Source organism: Hemitrygon akajei, chromosome 12, assembly GCF_048418815.1.
Source record: "Hemitrygon akajei chromosome 12, sHemAka1.3, whole genome shotgun sequence".
Classification (NCBI taxonomy): Eukaryota; Metazoa; Chordata; class Chondrichthyes; order Myliobatiformes; family Dasyatidae; genus Hemitrygon; species Hemitrygon akajei.
The window spans coordinates 33,480,121-33,506,270 of NC_133135.1; the positions used below are offsets into that span (position 1 = coordinate 33,480,121).

Sequence of the window (26,150 nt, forward strand, 5' to 3'; positions counted from 1 at the left end):
GCCACCACAAAGAAGAGGGCGCTCTCCACAACTGACCTATAGAATATAGAACGGTACAGGCCCTTCAGCCCATGATGTTGCGCCAACTGTTAACCAAGATGAATCTAAGCCTTCTCTTCCATGTAGTCCTCAAATTTTCTTTCATCCACTTTGCCTCTCGTCATAAGGTAATAATTTTAAAAAAATCACAATACAGGGCATGAGATCATGCGAGTCTTTACAAAAATTCTGCTTGCATAATACCTTCAAATTAAAGTAAACTTAAATGTCAGTAACATACTTAAGACAGGATGTCTTGAGGATGAGAAAGTTAGTAAATATAAGCTCTTGCTTTTTTTTGCATATACTGTATATTGTCTTCGATTGAAGAAAGCCAGTGTCAAAACAATCAACATTTAAAGAGCATTTTCAACATAACAAGATCAGAGGCATAAGGAAGAGTTGTTTAAAAGCTAAATTGGAGAGTGGATTTTACAGGGTTTGAAAGGAGTGAAGCATAACCAGGAGGAAAGATTTATATGGACTTCTAATTAATATGTCATACATCATCAATAGCACTATGATGAGAGCAGAGGAATGGAGAAATTAAGAGGCCAGGGTTATTAAAGACTTTTCTAAACAGCATATTCATCCACAATGAAACAAAAGGCCTCTGAAGACCATTAACAAAAATTGAATCATATGAAGAGGGGTTAGGGCAAATAATTGAAAGTTTGGTTAAAGCTTGTTTCGAGGAATATCAAAGAGAGATGGAATTTCACAGCCTAAACTGAAGTTACAACAGCCAATAATGGAAAAATTAATCTGGTTGACCTGGAGGGGAGACATATCAAGAGATGGCAGGAGGAGATCACAAAGATGTTAAGTCAAAGAGGGAATTAAAAATAAAGTTGATCATTATAAAATTAAGGAATTGCTTAACCAGTAAAGGATGATAGTTGCATGGGATTAACTGTAAAGGAATAAGCAGCAGAGTTTTAGTTGATCGCAGGTTTATGAGTGGGGGAAGCCAGTCAATGCATTAGAATATTTAAGATTGGAGGCAACAATAGATGGGAGCAGCAGCAGGTGAGCTGAGGAAGGTGGGAGAGATGGAGCAAACTGGAGAAGGAAATAAGTGGTCCACCTAATGGTATGTGTGGTGAGCAGCTCAGATCTTGACTAAACATGCTATTGAGATTGTGAAATGTATGGCTCATTTTCAGGGAGATTGATTGAGTAAATAGCCAAGAATGAAGACAATGAATTCAATATACTCATGTTTCGGTGAAGTACTCCCTGCTTCTCCACTGGTAAAAGCCGGACAAGCAATCTAACAATTTAGGCACATGTTAGGGGTGGAGTGGGTCAAAGAGGTGATGATGGTAGGCTGATATCTGACGTCATCACTGCATAATGCTTTTTCGAACTCCGTCTACATGAGGTTGCACCTTAGGCAAAGGTGAAAGTGTGGTTAGAAAGTTTACCAAAGGTAAGTGCTAAGCATGCTTACAAGGCAAAATTTATTAAGTTCATTTGGGCTCACATGTGCATCATTTTACTGACAGATTACTTGTTTTATAAAGTCTTTGCTGTTTGCCTGAAACTTTTCACATTCAATCCAATATACAAAGTGGGTAATGCATCTTTCAAAATCATTTTATTTAAGTTACTTTCAATATCTTTTTTTAATTTAAAAAAGATCAACATTACAGCATACAAACATTCCCTGGGCAATACAAAATGTAACTGTAACACACATGGACACCATTGTTTGTCGAGCAGTGATATTTAGGAATAAGGACAAAGACTTACTGGTTGCACTTTTTGCATGTTAGACTAAGGGACAAATTCATTTCTCCCTTGCCCTTTCCGGTCATTATCCACAAAGTACAATATTCCCTTTCTAGAGTCAGCTTCTTTATGGACCATGACCAACTATACTGACCAAACATGCAGTCTATACAAGATGGACTAGATTTCTGTTTTTCTCCTCCTCCTCTGTTATGTTCGGAGTCTAATGGGATATTCCACACAGGCTTTTGAAAAACTGTATGGATAAAGAATTAAGCATTCTTCACAACACTAAACACATCTTTCACAGAGTCAGGTCATTTCAGAGAGGCAGCCTTGAAGGAGTGTACAATAGTAGGATTTTAAAAAACACACAAGTTTTGTCACAAAGACCGACCCATTTCATTATTTATCTAAAAAATATTTTGAAGGCAAATATTCATAAAGATACATCACATCCACCTTGATAAACATTTCAATGCCTAGTTTTATTTGAAACAGGTTTTCAAATAATTTAACATCAGTGGGGAACTGCATCTTAAGCGACAAAAATGTTTTCATTGCAATGTTGGAAACCTAAAAGGATTTTTTTGCATAACAATACATTTACTCTCAAATAGCAAATATAACGCAAATAGCAAATATAACCACAAGGAAAATCAATGGCACAGGAAAGTGTACATGTCTTGAAATTCTTAATGCCAGAGAAATATGTTCCTCTTTTGACAAGACACTGCAATATACTTATTGCAGTCTTTTGGATCAAATGATTATTGGCTACAATTTTGTGTAAACAAAGTTAGCATCATAGGCTATCTAATACATTCAAAATAATTCAGAAGTATTTTAAATGGTCATTAAATCAAAACAATAATGAGTTTTCTCTTAAAGTATTGTATTTGGGTTCAGTAGATACTGCTATTCAAGGCTCTTTGTAGGATCTGAAATAAAAACCCTATTGCACTTAGCATAGCCCTTAATGAATCCTCCATTTTGTCCCTCTTGTGTCTACCCCGATGGGATTCAAATTGGGATGGGTGACCATTTCAGCACTAAATTGGGCACTTATGCCAGGCAGACCATTTTTTGCCCTTCCTAGCTTGGTTGTTTTAATAAAAGGCTTGGAAAAGTTATTGAATTCCAATTTTGCTACAGTAAGTTAAAATGCTGAATTAAGGTCACATTTCAACTTCCAATAGATGTTGACCAGCATTCAGTCATTTACTGGTGAGAGAATGTTGCCTTTAGGTTATAGAGTTGTAACATAACCTTCAGTACTACTTACAGATCTCTATCCCAATAAGACTAATTCATTCATTTAAAATTTACTTCAGAAGCAATAACTCAATGGTCCCATCAGTTTCTCAGATGTTACTTTATATGATATACTGTACATGGTATCATTTTCAAATGCTGAGATGAGTGGGGTGATCCTGGAATACTGCCACAACATTAATTTTCCTTAATTCATGCTTTATCTTGCTGACAATGATAGCACAAGTATTCATCAAGATTTTTAAATTTTTGTGAAAATTTTAACTATTAACTGGAAGGAGGTTAGAATAAATATTTAGAATACCGCAGTGTGTGGCAGGGAACCAAGGAAAGGAGAATAGTCAGGATTAAAAAGGGCATTTATGAATTATATGAAGCTTGCAGACGCCATAATAAAGCAGAACTGTTTAAAAGTCTAGTAGTAAGGTTAAAGAGCTGTAACTAAACTGATTGAGTCATCTTCCGTTAAGTGTAAAGGAGCTATAGCTGGCGGAAAGAGAAATTTGATTAGTAAGGCACAGAAGGAACATTTTCCTTCTTAAAAAAATAGTTTATGCAGATCTTGACAACTAAAAACTAGCATGTCACTGCAAAATCCCCAGGACTTGACTCCAAGTCTGCCATTTTATGCCCATTCAAACAGACTAGTAGGAACAAAAGTATTGTTTGCATTTTAATGGTGGATTGAAATAACGCTTTTCTTTGTTAGGATATCTGGTGGAATGACCCATTTAGAAGATACATTAGTAGTATGATCTAGTTTACTGTGTCTGATGTGAGTAGAAAAGAGATTCAGTTTTTAAACTCAAACAATCACAAATGAAGATTGGGGCTGAGAGGAAAATTGGATCAGGCATGTTGAAAAGGCAGAGCAAACTCGATGGGCCAAAATGGCCCAATTCTGCTCCTAAATTACAGTCTAAAGTAGAAATGCTAATGCCTAAAGAGCTCGGGCTGCAGGGTTAGATTACTTGAAGCTAATCTACATTATTTAGTGCAACTTTTCTTTTGGTAAACCAATATGTGACTCAATCCAAAATTCAACTGCTGAAGTTAGTTTATGGCAACTGAAGGTTTACTTTACTGAGAGCAGCAAGAATGAATGTGGGTCCTTCTAAAAAGAGGAGGAAAACAGCTTGTCAAACTTGTTAATTTCCTAGTAGTTACCTCAAGAGGTTAAAATATTGGAGAAGTGTGACTGTAAGCAATCTAATTGTGCTTATCAGGACGAATCAAAGTTAAACAAAAAGGTTTCACGGGAAGAAGGAAATAGGAATTTCTAGACAGTAGACAGTATCTTTCTCCCCAGGGTAGAAATGTCTAAAACCAGGGGGCACGCATTTAAGGTGAGAGGAGGTAATTTCAAAGGAGATGTGAGAGGCAAGTTTTCAGTGGTGGGTGCCTGGAATGTGCTGTCTGGGGTGGTGGTAGTGACAGATACACTAGAGACTTTTAAGAAACATTTAGAGAGGTACATGAATGTGAGGAAAGTGGAAGGAATTGGACATGGTGTAGACAGAGGATATTAGATTAATTGGCCATTTTATTACTAATTTACTTAGATTGACCGAACATTGTAGGTTGAAGAGTCTGTTCTTGTGATACAGTGTTCTATGTTCTACTAGAGGGAACCTACCCACACACAATCCAGACCTGTTAATACCTAATCAAACAGTGTCACACTCATTGGAATAAGTAATCAAAGGGATTTAAAAAAACATGCACCTATGACCTTTGAGTCAAATCCAGATCCAAAATTGATCAAATAAAAACCTCTAATGTGGATGAAAGTATAGTATTTGGATTTACTTTGGAAAAACTCTCCAAAACGATTTCATAATGCACATGAACATCTTCTGCAGAACAGCTCAAACCTCGTTTAAGAAGGCTTTGGGCTGTGAAAATCAGTCAGAAAGATCTACAGAAAATAGAAATACATACCAGTACTCTAAGGGATGCTTTTTCAGAGACTATGAACAAGTCACAATTTCAAGCACAGCAGATGGATTTTAATTTCACCTCTGGACTCTGCTGATAAGGCTATCCCTAAAGATGCCAGATGGCAAAAATGATCATTTTGCAACAATAAGACCCCTTACACTTGCATAGAAAATTGTGTGGAATGAAATATTAGTAGCTTCTAATTAATGTTAACCACTTCATTGCCCATGTTAATAATAACTAGTAAAATAATAGACAGTCAAGCAAATCTTCTACCAACCCACTGATGTCCGCATTTGAAGTGATACCATAAATCAACAATCATTTTGGCTCTGGTGAGCATGCAGTTTTCAGCATTTTTGCTCATTGGCATTAGAATTATTGAAGTAGATGTTGGCAATTTACAACTGACAGCACTGTGCTGCTCCTCCAGATAGACTGCTAATAAACAGTTCAAAAGACAACTAGGCTAGAAACTAAACAACCAGCACTCTCATTATCAGGTGGCTAATGTACTACAATTTTATTTTGAGATCCAGCAAAAATAAAAAGGCACTTGTGGCCATCTGTGCCTTTGGCTTGGTGGTCCTTAGTGGACACTGTCGTTTGATGAAAGACTGACCCCCAAGATGTGTTACTCTTGGTATACTGTGACTGTATAGTAAGGCAGAAGATCAAAGGCCTATTCATTAACATATGGCAACAAAAACCTTGCATACAAAAGAACAAACTTAAAAAGTCTCCTGCATTTTGCCAAGAAATTCATAAATTGGCACAAAATGGAGGCTAATAAAGTGGTGGTGGGAATAGTATGCAACCCACTCACTACAATTCAGCCTACACAATCTCATTAGTTTCCAGTGATTCCCAGGAGGTAATTTACATTATTCTCACTATAATATTCTATGGTAGCCTTTAAACAGATTCAGCCTGCAATACAGTAGCAAGAGTGATGTAGTCAACCCACAAATATATCTTCCATATTTCTAAAAAGTTTCAATTAGACTGAAGAAAAAGTAATGATCTTAACCTTTAACAGCATTTACCTAAACATATGTCAAAATGTCTCCAGGATGTTGCATCTGTACTTCTGTTCAGTCTTCCTTCACCATTGTTTGTAACTAACAAAGGTTCACATTGGTTGGGTGTTTAAATTAACCATAGCTTACTTATAATCTAAAAATGAATTTGACTGCAAGTTAGCCAACAATATTTCTAAATAGAGGTGAATATTTTGATTAAAAGCTGATACACTTACATTTTAACAAAGCAAACTGCAACTTTAAAAAAAGCTCTTATTGAACATTGTACAAATACCTTAAAAACCTAACCAGGAAATAGTGCTTATTTCATGACTTTACGACATAAATAGTGCTTTACTACATTTTCCATGGGCTATTGAAGAGATTAATGCACTGTATATTCTGAAGATGTTCTGTCCATTAAGACATTACTTAAGTAGCAACCACAGTCCAGCTGCTTATTTCTGAATTCATTTGAATTTCCAAACACTGCCATATTCTATTCATAAATCTACCTGAAGATTGACCACAATGACTCAAAACTGGCTGCAGATTACTGCTCTTGAAATAAGTTAGATATTTCTAGTGTAGTTTTATGCTCACTACCAGTCTAAATCAAAATTTGATAGTGTGGGGATGGCTAGACAAGCTAAAATATCCAGATATTCTAGTGCTGAAAAAAAAGGAACATTAAAGTATACTGTACATGCTTCAACTACTTTAAAGTTGACAAGAAACATAGTGTGTGACAATTTAATTGCTAATCTGCCAAATTCGTAAGTGAGATTGGATTTTTGAAAGTTAGTTGTGTGGTTTTCTCACCATACAAATTTCTTATGACAGATCTAGCTACATACCCACTGGCTTTTACCCAGTGTTAAAGCGGCTCGTAAACACTAATTAGGTGGCAACCAATCAATCCTATTTTATTTGATTTCAGACTAAGTGGGAATAAGAATTTGCTATTCTTTTCAGAACCAATAACACAATATATTTCACTGACCCTCCCTGTACAAGTCTACAAATTGTCACAGAAAATCTAAAAATTTTCAATATAGGTAAATAAATTTTATTTCCACTGGGGTTACTAGCTTAAACAACTTTCTTCCTTGGTTAGAAAGTGCTGAGAATTTCTCTGTCAAACCCTTATGGGTTAATGCATTGTAAATTCAAATTGATACTTCAACTCAACACACAGAAGCCAAGGAAGAAACAGATAATTTCTCTCAGGTCCATCACATCAAAGATGGTTTAAATTTCCCAAGTCAATTTATCAATTCATGCCAAGCTTCTACTGTAGTGAGAATGCCAAAGACATTCCAAGGGTTATATGCTTCTCTGACATCTTTCTTTCCCATTTCCTTTTCTCCTGAAACACAAGTAGCTATAACCGATAACTTGACTGTCACACCACAAACTCAACTATGTAATGGACAAGTGCACAATACCAATAAGATTACTGGTTTAAAAGCTGATAGAAATTCATCAATGAAAGTTTAAATCAAATGTTAACCCTTTTGTAACAATGTGTATTACAGGACACACTGGGAATCAGAATCCACCCAACCTGAGGGAGTCTACTAAATAGTACTCGGATACAGTGCAAGACCTTGAGCCGTATTCTACATTTCTATATGGCTATTCTGTATGTGTCAGTAAACGCTTACCATGCAAGCTCATCTTATTGGTGCCACAGAAAGATGCTAAAAGGATTTTCTACAGAGGGGGAGAGAAGTTTCAAGTAGTTCATACTGCAGCAATATGGGAAGAGGCTTGGGAGCAAATCATCTTGTTGCACATGTTACATATAAAGGGAAAATACAAATTCTTTTAAGACCCTGTGAAATGAAAACAATGAATCTTTCATGGTTATAAACTGTTTGATGTCATGTATATTCTGTAAACCCAGTGATAAATATACACCCTGTGAACTGTATGTAGGTGCCCACTTTTTTCATAATTTACTGGGTTGGTAACTTAAGACATTGTAATATAACATGCATGAATTTACTAGTGTAGGTGAATATTACACACTTGCCCATAACATATTCTATTTCTATTGTAAAAGGTGTTAAAATGTAATTTTTAAAACAAATTAAGGCCATCTTTAAAACAGAATGCAAATTTATGGTGCGATCAAAATAATGTGATACAAGACATTGTAATGAAACATCAGTTAATATCTCATCAACTAAAATTCTAACACCTATTGCATAAAGGGCCATAAAGATTAGACTCTGAGCTTCTCAAAACAAAATATACATTGTTAACATCAATCTCATTGGAAAATGGCAGCTGGTCATATGAATTTTTAAAAAAATGAGTGTTGCCTTTATTAAAGGATTAATCTAATATTTAATAATGCTCCAGGTTGCAATTAAAAAAGGTAACACAATAGACACACTCATGCAGAGAGTACATTCTTGTTCACCAAGATTCCTCTTTGCAAAAGCACCTGGAACCTATTAAATATTCCAACAAACAAATTGTGACCTAAAATGAACAGATTTATCAGATGCTCTATTATACAAATAAAATTAAATCTATATAACGTAGTACCACAAAGGATTTTGTTACTCCAAACTCTGGGAACTATAATACACAAATTAACAAGCTCTTCTTTCGCCAAGATTGTATGAAAATCTTAATTAAATCCTCCGCAGTTACTACTGAAAGCATTAGATAAAAATTTCCTCTTTCATATATTCACAAGCACAATCAAATTATCTTTCTCCATACAAAATCTTCAAAGAACAAGACAGACTTGCATTAAATCTTGAACTTCAACTCTTGGCAAGATTTGCTTCGCAACAGTGCCTGCAATCTGCAACCTGGGAGTCTGTGCACCTTCTCCAAATCGAATGGTGCCTGAAGCCATCTGGTACAGTGCTTCGTCATTCAGCACTAATAAAGTTAATTGACACCAAGCATTGTCCAAAGGAATCTCCAATCGTTTTTATGGATCCATATCATCAAAATCACTTTTAGATTCACCAATCATCATTGGTGATTCTGAGCCCTAAGTTTGAAATAAAAACAGAAGTGCTACAAGTCAGACCTTATTAAGGTTAAGAATTGCAGTACCTTAAAGACAAGAACATGTGTATGGGCAAAGCCATGATGAAAAGAGAAACAGAATGGTTATCTTAGTTTCTTGCATTTATTCTAATTCTCACTAAACCTTTTGAGAAAAAAATATAAAAACATCAAAAACACAGAACAAATGAGTTATTTGAAACAGAAATACAGCTGAATGGCATTTTGAATAAGGCTTTGGACCAGTATATTAACCTCTCTCTTGCAGATGTTCTCAGAAGATCCTGTGCACTGAATTTTAAGACCATAAGACATAAGGCATTTGGCTCATTCAATTTTGGCTGACTTATTATCCCTCTCAACACTTCCCTCCCCGTAAACCTTTGACACCCTTACTAATCAAGAATCTATCAACCTCCACTTCAAATATACAAAATGACTTGGCATCCACAGCCGTCGGTGGCAATGAATTGTATGGAGACATCCCACTATTCTGAGACTGTCCCCTCTGGTCCTAGACTCCCCCACTATAGGAAACATCCTCTCCACATCCACTCTATTTAGGTCTTTCAATATTTGATAGGTTTCAGTAAGTTTCCCCCTCATTCTTCTAAACACCGAGCAGCAAGTACAGGCCCAGAACCATCAAACATTCCTCTCATAGGTTAACTTTTTTATTCTCATAAACCTCTTCTGGACCTTTTCCAATACAAGCACATCTTTTCTTAGGTAAGAGGCCCAAAACTGTTCAAAAAATTCCTTTGCCTTACAGAGCCTCAGCATTACATCCTACACTCTTGTAGTCTAAGGGGAACACCTCATTCAAAATCTAAATTCCATGAGAAAGAATGACCAAGTAGATGGTTTATTTTTCTTTAGGAATCTATTAATAAAGGTAACTCTGCAGAATATAAATGTAAAATCTGCAATAAAAAACATCAACAGGTCTGCTTTAATCTTTATCTCCCGAGAGGGACTGAATTAGTGTAGTCATTGCATCGTAAAATGCACATGAACTTGAGGGTGGAGGTTCGAAACTACGAAGAATTAAACTGCAATGTATTCGATAATTTGTATTAAAATGACAGCATTTTAAAAATAGGACAATTTAAAAACACCACTACTTATTTGATGTTGTACTTCCGACTTTGACAATCATTAAATTAATTGTATGGACAAGTTCCTGAGTTGTAAAATACATCAATATTTAAGTTTGTTTTTAACATTTATTATATTGTAAGTTCACAATATTTATCTGTCATTTTGCTCATAATATTTTGTAGATGTTTTCCTGAAATTTACATTGAATCATTGAGGAATTCTTCTTACCTGTCGAAGAGTTCGATCTCCATTCTCTGCAGCTGGGCTGCCTTCTGAACCATTACTGCTCCCAGATTGTTCCTTTTCATTCAAAAGGGCTGTAGCATAGGCTAATGTATCCTGTTGCAAAATAAGTTGATATTTTAGGGTTTTATTTTGTTGTGACATTTAAATCTAGGCTGGCTTGCAGTCAAGAAAAGTTCTCCAGTTAAGACTGAATTTTAATCTGAAAAGACTTATTTATACAGCAATACAGGCAGTCCCCGGCTTACGAACAAGTTCCCTTCCTGAGTCCGTCTTTAAGTTGGAACAGGTACAACTGGTATTATTTAGCGTCAGTTAGTTAAACGCTTGTCTTAGTATATAATATATATTTTGCCTTTCTATGCATATAAAACACTTAAGAAACATATGTATTTCAATAATTAAACCACTGCGTTGCTTAGTAATAATAGTAGCTTTCATCGGGGCAGGGCCTTTCACATGCTCCATTATTCTCACTTTATCCTTTACCTGTATCATTTAAAGTTGTTCCGATCGTTGACCGGCTGTAGCCTAAAGCTTTTCCAATGACCGATGGCATTTCACCTCTTTCCAATCGCTTTATTATTTCCACTTGATTTTTAATCACGATCGTTTTCCGTTAATGGAACAGAAAACTGCGGATTTTATGTTCTATCGCTGAGCAGCAGTGAACCATCTGATTGGCCTATCAGAGTTCTCTTTAGGAACTAGTTGACTTGATCAGCATTTCTGATCTGGCTATTGTTCACGATTGCACTTAATAAAAAAAATGCAGCAGCAGTCGCGGGCGGCGGTTCTTGTGCTGCTCCGGGTCCTAAAATCCACCCACGCTGAGAAAGATTAAATGGGACAAGTGGGGGCAGTGCTGACTGGAAAGGGGGGGGGGGTCAGGGTGAATCTTGCTAAGAAATATTTAGACCAAATACAAAGTTACACACTCAACACACTGTTAACAGCAATGACTTAAAATGATGGATAGTGTTGTGATCCGACTTAAAATGGCGGACAGCATTCTCCACACTCTGTTTGTAAGTAGGAGTTGTCTGGAAGTCAGATGTTTGTAACTCGGGGACTGCCCGTATACACAAGCTCGGGACAATCAATATCTTTCTATAATTGAATAAATATCAACACTATCAAGTGCAAAAACTGTTGCTTATTTGTAAAACTGAACAAATAACAGCATATTACAGGCAAAGATCCTTGACACACAATATCTATGCCAAACATGATGCCAAATTAAATTAAATCTCTACTGCCTGCACATGATTTATATCTCTCCTTACCCTGGATATTCATATGTCCCGCTTAAATGTCACTATCATATCTGCTTCCACCACTACCAGCGGCACCTACAAACTGCATTAAAAATAAACTGCCCCGCCCATCTCCCTTCGACATCTCCCCACTTAAAATGAATGTCTTTCGTTCTTGCCAATTCTACTTTGGCAAAAAAAAGATTTTGGCTGCCTAAAGCAACAAATATAAAATACTGGAGGAACTTAGCAGGTCAAGCAGTATCTATGGAAATGAATCAACAGTCGATGTTTCTGGCCGAGATCCTTCTTCAGGACTGTCTATGGTCCTTCCTAATTTTATAAACTTGTACAAGGCCTCTGCTCAGCAGCCAACACTCCAAGAAAACAAAATAAGATCATCCAACCTCTGCTGATAGCTTATAACCTTAAATCTAGGCAGCAAACTGGTGAACCTCTTCTGTAGTTTTCCAAAGCTTTCATATCTTCCTTTAACTGGGTGAGCAGAATTGCATGCAATACTCCAAGTGTGACTTAACCCAAGTTGTTATATAGCTGCAATATGACTTCCTGGCGCTCATATTCAATCAATGCAAGCATGCAATACACCACTTTAAATATTTTGTCTACTTGTGTGGCCACTCTCAGAGTACCAGGGACTTGGACCACAAGATCCCTCTGTACACTAATATTGTTAAGGGTCCTGTAATTAACTGCATAGTTACACTTTAAACTTGACTTTCCAAAGTGCAACACCTCACACTTGTCCAGATTAAACTTCATGTACCATTTCCCTGTCTATATCTATAACTAATCTATTGTCTGCTGTATCCTTTGACAACCTTCTTCACTCTTCTCAACTCCTCCAATCTTTATGTCATCTTCAAACTGATAGCCCAATTGGACATATCAAGCCCCACAAAGTGCTTCCTGTGCTTAGAACCATGAGATACAGAGCAACAATGAATGAGGGAGTCCGGAATTGAGTTCCTGCTCTACTTTCATTCGTAGAAATCATGGAAAGCAGAGAGAGAAAAAAGTCATTCAGGACCATTCCCTACAGCTTAATTCCAGTTGTTTTGAATCCACAGCAGATGTAAAGAGAGCAAGCTCAGAACTGTGCAAAAGGGGTAAAGGGACAGCTTTGCTTGGAAGTAGAGTAGTTAATTCTAAGAATTATTATTCTGTTCCAGCACCTGAAATTGTAGTACAGAGTTACGGGAATGCAACATTATTAGATCATGGCACTACTCATAAAAACAAAAATAGAAAATAACAGAGATACTCATCTGATCAGGAAGCATCTATGGAGAAAGAAACAAGTTAATGTTTCAGGTCACTGATGACCCTTCATCAGAACTGGTAAAGTGAGGAAGACAAATCTTTCTTAAGTTGCAGAGGGTGAAGTAACAAAAGTGAATGTTTGTGATATCAGAGATCAATGTTATCTAGATGAAATTACTGCTCTCAGTGCTGCCTAAAGAGGGGAATTAATGCTGAGTGAAGTGAACAAAGCAGAATGATAGAAAAAAATCAACTTGCTGGAACTATGAGACGCAGAACATATCAGTTGTTGGAAATCGAAAAATCCTGGAAATACTCAAAATATGCTGATCAGATAGCATTAACGACTAAATAAAAAACCAAGGTAAATAATTCAAACAACACACACAAAATGCTGGTGGAACACAGCAGACCAGGCAGCATCTATAAGGAGAAGTACTGTCGACATTTCGGGCCGAGACCCTTCGTCAGGACTAACTGAACGGAAAGATAGTAAGAGATTTGAAAGTAGGAGGGGGAGGGGAAAATGCGAAATGATAGGAGAAGACCGGAGGGGGTGGGGTGAAGCTGAGAGCTGGAAAGGTGATTGGCAAAAGGGATACAGAGCTGGAGAAGGGAAAGGATCATGGGACGGGAGGCCTAGGGAGAAAGAAAGGGGGAAGGGGAGCACCAGAGGGAGATGGAGAACAGGCAGAGTGATGGGCAGAAAGAGAGAGAGGAAAAAAGGAGGGGGGAGAAAAACTAAATATATCAGGGATGAGGGAAGAAGGGGAGGAGGGGCATTAACGAAAGTTAGAGAAGTCAATGTTCATGCCGTCAGGTTGGAGGCTACCCAGCCAGTATATAAGGTGTTGTTCCTCCAACCTGAGTGTGGCTTCATCTTGACAGTAGAGGAGGCCATGGATAGACATATCAGAAGGGGAATGGGACGTGGAATTAAAATGTGTGGCCACTGGGTGATCCTGCTTTCTCTGGCGGACAGAGCGTAGATGTTCAGCGAAACGGTCTCCCAGTCTGCGTTGGGTCTCACCAATATATAAAAGGTCACACCGGGAGCACCGGACGCAGTATACCACACCAGCTGACTCACAGGTGAAGTGTCGCCTCACCTGGAAGGACTGTCTGGGGCCCTGAATGGTGGTGAGGGAGGAAGTGTAAGGGCAGGTGTAGCACTTGTTCCGCTTGTCAGGAGGGAGATCGGTGGGAAGGGATGGAGGGGACAAATGGACAAGGGAGTCGTGTAGGGAGCGATCCCTGTGGAAAGCAGATGTGGGGGGGGAGAGAAAGATGTGCTTGGTAGTGGGATCCCGTTGGAGGTGGCAGAAGTTACGGAGAATTATATGTTGGACCCGGAGGTTGGTGGGGTGATAGGTGAGGACAAAGGGAACCCTATCCCGAGTGGGGTGGTGGGCAGATGGGGTGAGGGCAGATGTGCGGGAAATGGGAAAGATGCGTTTGAAAGCAGAGTTGATGGTGGAAGAAGGGAAGCCCTTTTGTTTAAAAAAGGAAGACATCTCCTTCGTCCTGGAATGAAAAGCCTCATCCTGAGAGCAGATGCGGTGGAGGAATTGTGAGAAGGGGATAGCATTTATGCAAGAGACAGGGTGGGAAGAGGAATAGTCCAGGTAGCTGTGAGAGTCTGTAGGCTTATAGTAGATATCAGTAGATAAGCCGTCTCCAGAGATGGAGACAGAAAGATCAAGAAAGGGGAAGGAGGTGTCAGAAATGGACCAGGTAAATTTGAGGGCAGGGTGAAAGTTGGAGGCAAAGTTAATGAAGTCAACGAGCTCAGCATGCGTGCAGGAGGCAGCGCCAATGCAGTCGTCAATGTAGCGAAGGAAAAGAGGGGGACGGATATCCGTATAGGCTTGGAACATGGACTGTTCCACAAAGCCAACAAAAAGGCAGGCATAACTGGGACCCATCCGGGTGCCCATGGCTACACCTTTGGTTTGGAGGAAGTGGGAGGAGCTAAAGGAGAAATTATTGAGAGTAAGAACTAATTCCGCTAGATGGAGGAGAGTGGTGGTAGAGGGGAATTGGTTAGGTCTGGAATCCAAAAAGAAGCTGAGGGTTTTGAGATCTTTCTGGTGGGGGATGGAGGTATATAGGGACTGGACGTCCATGGTGAAAATAAGGCGGTGGGGGCCAGGGAACTTAAAATCATTGAAAAAATTCAAAGCGTGAGAAGTGTCACGAACATAGGTGGGAAGGGATTGAACAAGGGGGGAAGGGTGGATAAAACAGTGTCAAGGTATGCAGAAATGAGTTTGGTGGGGCAGGAGCAAGCTGAGACAATGGGTCTACCTGGAGAGGCAGGTTTGTGGATCTTGGGCAGGAGGTAGAAACGGGAAGTGCGGGGTGTGGGAACTATGAGGTTGGTGGCAATGGATGGGAGATCCCCACAGTTGATAAGGTTGGTGATGGTATAGGAGACAGTGGCCTGGTGCTCCTTAGTGGGGTCATGATTAAGGGGTAAATAAGAGGAGGTATCAGAGAGTTGTCACTGTGCCTTGGCCAGGTAGAGGTCAGTACGCCAGACAACAACAGCTCCCCCCTTATCAGCAGGTTTTATAGTGAGGTTGGGATTGGTGCGGAGGGAACGGAGAGCAGAGCATTTGGAAGGAGTGAGGTTGGAATTGGAACACAGTGTGGTGAAATCGAGACGGTTGATGTCCCGTCAGAAATTAGCAATAAAGAGATCCAGAGCAGGCAGCAGACCAGAGCGGGGTGACCATGAAGAGGAGGAGGGTTGAAGGGGTCATCGGTGGGGGTAGGAGAGTCCTTGTCAAAGAAGTAAGCTTGGAGACGGAGACAGAGCCGGCTGAAGAAGAGCTCAGCGTCATGGCATACGCAGAACTCGCTGAGGTGTGGGCAAAGGGGGACAAAGGTGAGGCCCTTACTGAGGACAGAGCACTCTGCCTCAGAGAGTTGAAGGTCGGAGGGAATGGTAAAGACCCGGCACGGATGAGAGATGGGATCGGGGGGGAGGGAGGGTGGTGGTATCGGTGGAGAGGGGAGGGTTGGGGTGAGAGGAAGATGGAGCCTCTGAGGGCCCAGGAGATGACGATGGGATCTGAGGGAGAGGGGATTACATAGTGGTGGTGGGGGAAGGGGAGACGGGAGTCACAATCGCAGCATGTGAAGACCCGGCCTGGAGTTCAAGGCTGGAGTCACAGTCAGTGGTTGTGCAATCGCTTTGAAGCTGTCCATGGTCGTTGGAACACACATTGATGGTGCTGGAGTCTGGGTTTTGAATATGCCCTGGGTTGCTGGGGCAGCCGAGATCAATTTTATTTTGATTAGTGATATTCCATATTCCCCTTACATCCCATCTAATACTTGTAAAGCAATGTCAAAGGAATAAAGGGACACTAAAAGAACATCAATTCTCTTTCTGATTGTACAGAAAAGCCAAATAAACTTCCACTCTTTCTTTGCCTGCATTGTTACAATAAAGAATTGAATTAATTTTATTTCACATACGTGAGTAAAAATCTTTACATTACGTCTCCGTCTGAATGCGCAATGCGACGGAGCAAGTAAATGAGGAATCTGACATACCTGTGCTGAAATTGTGCGCTGAAATGTCTTTGCTGTTGAGGTTTCATTTGATATGTTGCTTTGCGGGGCCCAATAATGTTCAGACATCTAACCCAAAGGAGAAAAAAAGGTACAATCTGTATCAGTCTCCTGGTATAAGAATAAGTCTTCAATTTCTTCAATATTTCAAGATGCTCCAGAAGCAAGACAGTTAAAAATTTCAGTAACTAATCAGACACGAGGGCAGTATTGAAGAGCCTGTCACTCTGATCTTTACATAAGTTCTGGATTTTGTGAACAGCAACTCTGAAAGGTTTGGAAAAGTGTTTAAAAACACAAGGAGCAGCTTATTCTGCTTCCAATGCCTTATAGTCCGTCATTTAATAAGATCTTAGTGCCACTGAACTGCATTAACTCAATATCTCTTGATTCCATTAATACCAACAACCTATCAAAATGTGTTCTGGACATACTTAGTGATTGAGCCTTCAGAGCTTTTTTTAGTTGTAGAGTTCCAAAGATTCATTACCCTCTGTCTCAAGGGCTCCTGACTTGGGGGACTATAGGTTGGGACTACCTGCTCTAGCTGAAGAAACCTCTTCACATCCCTGAATAGTTTAATATTTAGTTTCGGGTTTGTAATCCCTTATTCCAGACACATTAACCAATAGAATCCCATCTAACAGCTATCCTGCATTTTCAAAGAGAACTGTGTACTGTTCAAAAAGGTCACCTCACTTTCTTCTACTTATCCTACAACATGCCATACCTGAATCAATTGGCAAACCTTTGCTGAATTCTCTAAATCTCAAGTATCTTCCTCTTTAGGTAGGAAGGCTGGACCAGTAAATAATATTCCTATTGCAATTTCACCAGATCCTATGTTTTTTGACCCAGGTACATCTTGTATTTTCATTCTTTTCAAATGAAGGGCAGCATGCTTCTGGTCTTCCTAATTATTCTCTTTCCCTGCATGTTAACAAATTGGGTTCCTCTTTCAAGTCTTACCATAAAATAAAACAAATCAACATAGTTTTGCTATCAAAGGACATCTACAGTGTCTTCTCACTTTAATTTGTCAACAAAACTCTTTGTACTCTTTACTAATAACACAAAGGATGGCAATGCAAACTTGGAAAAAGTCCACTTAACACCATCCAACCCCATTACAATCAAAGACATACATTTTACTATAAATAGCTGGGAAACTTCAGCACCTCACCAGTCACAGCATCCAGCTAAAAATAACCTGCTTACCCCTAGTAACAGACAAAAAATCCTGGATGAACTCAACAGGTCAGGAAGCAACTATGGATAGGAACGAACAGTTGTTTGTAAAAAAAAAAGGTAATAGGGAGAAACCTGGGAACTATAGACCAGTGAGTCTTATGTCAGTGGTATGCAAACTACTGGAAAGGATTCTTAAGGATAGGATCTATGAGCATTTGGAGAAGTACAGTCTACTCATGGATAGTCAACATGGCTTTGTGAAGGGAAGATTGTGCCTCACGAGCCTGATTGAGTTTTTTGAAGAGTTAACAAAAGAAATTGATGAGGGTAGGGCAGTGGATGTGGTCTACATGGACTTTAGCAAAGCATTTGACAAGGTCCCTCATGAGAGACTCATGTAGAAAGTCATGAGGCATGGGATAAGTGGAACCTTGGCTGTTTGGATAAAAAAATTGGCTTAAAGGAAGAAAGCAGAGGGTAGTTGTGGAAGGAAAGTATTCTGCCTGGAGGTCAGTGACTAGTGGAGTGCCACAGGGATCTGTCCTGGGACCCCTGCTATTTGTGATTTTTATAAACGACCTGGATGTAGAGGCAGAAGGATGAGTGAGTAAGTTTGTGGATGATACAAAGATTGGAGGAGTTGTGGATGGAGCTGTAGGTGGTCGAAGGTTACAAGAGGATATAGACAGGCTGCAGATTTGGGCAGAAAAATGGCAGATGGAGTTCAATCCAGACAAGTGTGAGGTGATGCATTTTGGAAGGACAAACCAGAAGACTAAGTACAGGATTAATGGTCAATTCACTTAAGAGTGTGGATGAACAAAGGGACCTTGGGGTTCAAATCCATACATCCCTCAAGGTCGCTGCACAAGTTGATAGGGTAGTTAAGAAGGCCTATGGGATGCTAGGCTTCATTAACAGGGGGATTGAGTTCAAGAGTAGAGAGGTCATGTTACAACTCTACAAATCTCTGGTCAGACCGCACTTAAGAGTATTGTGTTCAATTCTGGTCACCTCATTATAGGAAGGATGTGGAAGCTATGGAGAGGGTGCAGATGAGATTTACCAGGATGTTGCCTGGATTGGAGAACAAGTCAAATGAAGCAAGGTTAGCAGAGCTGGGACTTTTTTCTTTGGAGCGTAGAAGAATGAGAGGGGACTTGATAGAGGTCTACAAGATTATGAGAGGCATAGATAGGGTGGATAGTCAGTACCTGTTTCCCAGGGCACCAAAAGCAAACACCAGAGGGCATATGTACAAAATTAAGGGAGGGAAGTTTAGGGGAGACTTCAGGGGTAAGTGTTTTTTTTTACACAGAGGGTTGTGAGTACCTGGAATGACTTGGCAGGGATGGTGGTGGAGGCTAAAACATTAGGGGTATTTAAGAGCCTCTTGGACAGGCACATGGATGAAAGAAAAATGGAAGGTTATGGGGTAGTGTGGGTTTAGTACTTTTTTTTATAGGATTATATGGGTCAGCACAACATGGAGGGCTATGGTTGATATTTCGGGTCAAGACCCTATCCGATCTGCTGAGTTCCTCCAGCATTTTATGTGCGTGTCTCTGGATTTCCAGCATCTGCAGAATCTCGTTTATCACTTGCTGCTCATCCCTACATTTTACTGACCATTAGCTGACGTTTAACCCACCCAGTATATTATTCATAAAAACTTCCAATCCGATCTTCTTTAATCCCTACGTGGCTAAGAGATGCCTTCTGAAAGACCAACACACACCGGCTGGTTTGTCCATAATACGGAATAACAATTTCATGAGTAATTCTTACAAGTTTTTCACCAATACAGTAAGTGTCCAATCCCCCTACTGATCTCCGAATGTCACGTTAACATTTCCTTGATAATATATTCCAGCATTTTCAAAACCAAAGGTGTCAAGCTAATTGCTATCAGAATCAAAATTAGGTTTAATACTACTGGCATATGTTGTGAAATTTGTTGTTATGTGACAGCGGTACATTGCAATACAGTATAACAAAAACTATAAATTACAGTAATAAGTACATATATTAAAAAGTTAAACGAAATATGTATTGAAAACAAAAAAAAAGAGTAGTGAGGTAGTGTTCATGGATTCAATGTGCATTCAGAAATCTGAGAGCAGAGGGTAAGAAGTTATTCCTGAATTGTTGAGTGTGTGCCCACAGGCTCCTGTACCTCCCTTCTAGTGGTAGCAACAAGAAGAGGGGATGTCCTGAGTGCTGGATGTCCTTAACGATGGATGCCACCTTTCTGAGGCATTGCTCCTTGAAGATGTCCTGGATGATAGGGAGGCTAATGCTCATGATGCAGCTGACTGAGTGTACAAATTTGTGCAGCTTATTTCGATCCTGTGCAGTGCCTCCCCACCCTCCAACCCCAATACCAGATGGCAATGCAGCTAGTTAGAATACTTTCTACTGCAGAAATTTGCAAGTTTCTTTGGTGACATATCAAATCTCCTCAAATTCCTAATGAAATATAGCCACTGCCATGCCTTCTTGGTAACTGCATCGATAAGTTGGGCCCAGGATAGATCCTCAGAGATGATTACACCCAGGAACTTGAAATTGCTCACCCTTTCCACTTCTGATCCCTCTACGAAGACTGGCTTGTGTTCCCTCGTCATACCCTTTCTGAAGTCCATAATCAATTCTTTGGTTTTACTAATGTTGAGTGCAAAGTTGTTGTGATATCACTCAACAAAAACAGAGAAAATTGTAAAGCATGAATAACTAAAAATTCAAAAACTGAAATGTCAGCACTTCAGAAGTATTTGCTCAGTACTTAGTTGAACCACCTCTCGCAACTATTACAACCAGTAGTTTTTTTGAATACGTCTCAATTAGCTTTGCACAATGTTACGGAGCAAGATTTGCCCACTTCTCCTTGCAAACTTGCTCAAGCTGTGCCAGACTAGTTGGGGAGTGGTGGTAGACAGAAATCTTGAGGTCTTGCCAGTTATGTTCAAGTGGGTTAACGTCAGGGCTCTGGCCCACTCAAATACATCAAATTTCTTCATTTGAAACCACTCTATGTGTGCTTTGGGTCACTGCCCTGATGAAAGAAAAACTTCCTTCCTGGTTTAAGCTTTCTAGCAGAGGCAAGCAGGTTTTTATCCAGGATCTCTCTATATTTAGCAACATTCATCTTTCCTGCTGATAAAAAGCATGCCCATAGCATGATGCTACCTCCTGCACACTTGGCAGCAAGGATGGTATTACTTGGCAGATGAGCAGTATCAGATTTATGAACAACTTAGTGTTGAAGCCAAAAAGTTTCACCCGACCACAAGATCTTCTTCCACATCTTTAAAGTACGTTCTAAGTGATGCTTTGCAATGTCTTTAGGAGCAAAGTAATGCTTTTTTATCTAGCCAGGGCTTCTTCCTTGCCACTCCTTCATAAATACCCTTTATGTGCAAGGCTTTAGAGATTGTGGAGCTGTGAACTTCATCTCCAGTTGCAGCCACTGGCTTCTGCAGCTCACTCAGGGTGATTGTTGGCATCACGGAAGCCTCTCTTACACGTTATCTCTTCTCCAGCAACTAAGCAGAGAGGGGTGGCCCGACATAGGCAGAGTGGCAGAGGTTTCATATTTTTCCACTTCTTCACGATGGAGTGCAATGAGCTCTGATGTATTTTCAGTGGCTTTGAGACAGTCTTGTGTATCCTTCCCCAGATTTGTGTTTCTCTATAATTATTTCCCTGACTTGTTTTGAAAGTCCTTTTGTCTTCATTTTCATTTGGTCTGTTAAGAATCTACCAAACTGTTGGACCTTACAGAGAGAGGTTGTATTTATTCTTATGGATTCACTGAAAGCAGGTGATCTTCCAATATCAACACAAATTGATGAATACTAACAATCAACAAATAAGGTAATATATTTCTCCTGCAGTAAGTTAGTGTAGTAATTACAAAGGGGAAGAATAATTTTTTAGCCTCACAATATTGGTTTTCAATTTTTAGTGAGCTGTTGACAGCTTGTGGAATTTTTCTTTTGATTTGACATGATGCACAATGTTTTGTAGATTAGCTCAAAAATTACTTTGATGTATTTGAAACTAAGAAAATGAGACAGGAAATTGTGAAAACAGTTGTGAGCGGTGAATTCTTTTTCAAGGCACTATATATAAAACTATTATAATATGATCACTAGAAGTCCCATATCTACCAGATACTCAACCATCTCATTACAGAATACCAAATCTCTCACTTAAAGAACTTCCTTTAAATAGTCTCTAACCTGACTTCTCCTCCTAACAGATTCTACTAAAACTGCTGAGTGTTTCCAGTATTTTCTGGTTTTATTCCATGAATTTGTCCTGTGCATTACTGCTAATAATTTTGTTGGTCTTTCTATATGTAGGTTAAGGTAGCCATAATTATTGTATTAACAGAGCCAGAGATGGTGACTTTTGGTGTGCAACTCCTCTAATGACGTCTCTAGGCCTTTCTGCCATCTACAAGGCAGACATCAAGAATATGATTCAATACCCCCCCTTGGCACACTGGCTGTTTGTCTGTCTTGTTGTGTGTGTGGCTTTTCATTGATTCTATTGCTTCTTTGTATTTACTGTGAATACCAGAAAGAAGACGAATCTCAGGGTGATATTTGGTCACATCTACGTACTTTGATAATAAATTTGCTTTGAACTTTGGCTGCACAAGTGTAGCATCAACAACACTGAAGACACCTGACACCATCCGGGACAATTTAGATCCCTTGATTTTGCAGTCTCCCTAAACATTTATTTGGTTCAGCACTGGTATACAGTGGCTGCAATTTCCACTATCAGCAAAATGCACTGCAGTTGCCCAGTAACAGCAACACACAAACCTACAGCCTCCATCACAAAATAGGAAAAGGGCAGGAGGTGTACGAGAACACCACTACTGCAGGTTCCCTCTTCTTCCCACCACATCATGACCTTGAAATATATTGCATGCCCTGCAACATCACTGGTCTAAATTTTAGAATATCCCAGCAAATAGCACAGGAGTACGTTCACCAGAGAGACTACAGGGATTTAAGATACAGGACTACTATTACATTTACAAAGGCAACTAATGCTGGCTTGCTGTTGATGGCCATATCCCAAAAATACTTAAACTTAAAAACAGATTAACAAATGCACACCTCATCTTATTGGACAAGACTTTTGTTAAGATGGGAGGACATTCAGGGACTCTATGGGGACTACCAAAAGTGTTGTCTTCTTTTTTTAAAATGTCTTTTTTACGATTGCAAGACACTGCTGGATATTAAGAACTTCAAGTACTGCAGAAATGACCCATCAGCAAGTTGCTCGATAGCAGAGCAGCTGGACTTGGCGTAGACTGTTGCTGCCAGCTACAGAAAGGGATCAGAGTTGGTGCACAAAGGCGTCTAACAGTGAGTGGTGATTTTGGATGCTTTTCTTGTGATCGCAAGACTTTGCTGGACATTGGTAATGTAGAATACTGCAAATCTGGTTCATTGGAGAGATTGACAGTGGGGGAGCTGCATTGCCTCAGTTGTAGCGTGGACTAGGCTCATGCCGGGGCTATTTTTTGTTAAATGCAACTGTATGTTTATTGCTGTCTTATATTTGCTATATATGGCTTGTACTGCATATGATTATACTACTGTGCTTTGCACCTTGGCCCCTGAGGAATGATGTTTCATTGGCTATATTCATGCATGTTGAATGACAATTGAATTTGACCATTCCCTGATTTATACTATGACTTATAATACAATTACTGTTTGTGAACCCAGATACAACTCCTAACAATAATTTACTGTTAAATTTATTGTGTCTTGGACTACCCCCCACAAAATAATTTATTTTACTACTTGATTTCCCAAACTAAGATCCTTCTCTTGTCCCTTAATCCATTTCTTAACATCAAGACATAGTACTGTCCATTGCTAATAAGAGTTATAAATTAAAAGACATTAGAGATTCAAAGAGTTATGTGCTAACAAATATGGTTCAGGCAATGGTTGAGATTACTGATTTCCACAAATGTAGTAAGAGGATAGAGCTCATCCAATAACACCAAGTCAATGAAATGCAGTAACAAGATAGTGTACTTACCTTTTTCTGTAACCACTGCACAGCCCAGCTCCAGTGATGGGGATGTTCACGAAAGTAGTCCTTTGCAGCTGGACATCTATTAAATAATGAAGCCAACAATTATTTTGGAATGAGGGAAACCAAAATTAAAATAAAACCAAAGATCTGGTTAGATTAAACAAAGTAGCACTTGCTACTCTCAAGAACCTAGGTATAAAGCAGAAAGACAGTTTAAGATTAATTCTAGAGATGAGAGTGACTGCCCTTGACATGAAGGCTTGGTAAAACTGAAGTCAATTAGCATCATGGGAATAATCGTCCGATGGTCAAACATAAATCAAACCAAGCATGAAGGTGGCAAGACCCAGACAGTGTTCAGGTACAGAATGATAAGTGGGAAATAAAAACATACATCACATGAGTGCCCAGCTACAATCATCTCCATAGAGAGATGCATAGAACTAGCCATCAACTGGCACGCATTTGAACCAGAGGACGGAAACGTGGTACAAGTATGTTATTTTTAAAAAAGGCAAATTGTTTGGCAATTGTGGTGACCAATTAAGCTGTTAACTGCTGTTCACATAAACTGGAAGGATCTTACACAGGTGACAAAGATGTACTAGTTCCTGGGACCACTGATGATTCAATGCTTCATGAAATCTATCAGTCCTTGATCACCATTCAGATCTATCTACAATCTGATGGGTTTTCCTCTCCCTATGTGTAGTATCCTCTTGGCCAAGAACCTCTGAAATATCAGTGCTCTTTTATATCTAGGCTAGTAATCAGATCCATTAGAAATCTCTCTATCATGGGTGCCATGATTTCAAGCTATTATAGTCCTAAATTTTAAAATGCCATCCTTCCTGACTGCCTTTATGGATCTTCATTAAAAAAGTCTTTTGTCACGCGCCCTAATTATCATTCTCTTTGTTTCAATACGCAGTTTTATTTGAAAATGCCATTGAAACACCTTTGAGACATACTGACAAGTTAAAGGTGTGCTACTGTATGAAAATACAATATTCCCCAGAAGTGGATTTTCCCTCATTTAAACAAGTACTTCTGCTCAGTTACTCTGTGTCAACACAAATTTCCTTGATCCAAGTTCCTGGGATGGAGCCAATGAATGAAGTCAAAGTTTCTTAATATCAAATATGGAAGCTGACAAAGATGAGAGCATGTGGTATGAGAAAAAAAAATCAGGTTGATCAGCCCAAAATACAACTCCACTTTCTTTTATCATTAAATGCTCCCTGACTATTTGGCAGGTAGCATCCAATGAGGAAGTTGAATACTGCCACTATATTTTATTTCAGATTTCTAGCAACTACAACATCTATATAATACTAAAACTCTCATGCTCTATCTGTCTGTTTTTTTCGTGACCTCCAATTAGCACAAATGGTGCATTACAGCGGCACTATTTTTAGCTAAATTGACTTAAAATGCGCTATCTTACAGAATGCAGGCAAAATTCAGGGTTACATATTTTATAAAATTGTTCATTCGCCAAAATCAACTGCCCCATCTTGACCCGACAGCTGATGTCAGCCATGATGGAAATCGCGACACGACACCACGACGCATGCGCACGGCCAGCCTCAGCAACACCTCACGATGCTCACAGAGCCGATTCCACCTTTGAGTGATCGGGCAATTTTTGCCGTGAATAGAGAAGACAAAATCACACAGTATTTGACAGGCAGATATATCGGGCCCTCTAAAGCTGTCGGATTGATACTTGGATTTCCAATTCACAAGAGGGAACCAGCCATTGTTCGCCTTCAAGTGCACTTTCCCCAACAGCATCAAGTATTCTTTCGTGATAATGCTGCTGTGCAACTGAATAATGATATGGCAAGAACCACTTTAACGGAATTCATGGATCTTTGCACTCGCGATCCATTTGCAAGAACCCTGTACTATGTAGATATTCCCAGATTCCACACTTGGACTAATAAGAGATGGGAAAGAAGGAGAATGGAGAAAAGAGTGGAGGAGTACTCTGGGATTTCTGAAGCAAATGATCTGGGTCGAGTGTATACCGTTTCTCCACGAAGTGGTGACCTCTACTATTTGAGACGACTTCTTCATCACATAGAGGGACCAGTATCTTTCAAATCATTGAAAACACATGATGGAGATATCCTTCCATCATTCAAAGACGTCTGCAGAGAGAGAGGATTGTTGCAAGCTGACGAGTGTGCAACTGCTTGGAAAGGAATCTCTCTTCAATGATTTTCATTGATGCACCAAGAGGGACGGGCAAGACATTTATCATCAACTTGGTCCTCGCTAAAGTTAGGGGAGATGGAGGTGTTGCTATTGCTGTAGCATCATCAGATATTGCAGCAACATTGATGCCTGGTGGTAGGACAGC

The 26,150-nt window shown here is 39.4% G+C and overlaps 1 protein-coding gene across 4 annotated transcripts in view; it reads right to left on the minus strand.

Annotated features, from left to right (window-relative positions):
- Positions 1-1,620: 1,620 nt before the first annotated feature.
- Positions 1,621-26,150, minus strand: part of usp24 (ubiquitin specific peptidase 24) — a 222,592-nt gene continuing 198,062 nt past the window's right edge. For all 4 annotated transcript variants that reach the window (XM_073062880.1, XM_073062879.1, XM_073062878.1 and 1 more), the window contains 4 exons: positions 23,786-23,861; positions 16,496-16,582; positions 10,377-10,487; positions 1,621-9,030 (listed from right to left, as the gene is read on the minus strand). In XM_073062880.1, the coding sequence (XP_072918981.1) occupies positions 8,968-9,030; positions 10,377-10,487; positions 16,496-16,582; positions 23,786-23,861 (337 nt within the window). In that variant the 3' untranslated portion in view covers positions 1,621-8,967. The remainder of the gene's footprint in view (positions 9,031-10,376; positions 10,488-16,495; positions 16,583-23,785; positions 23,862-26,150) is intronic.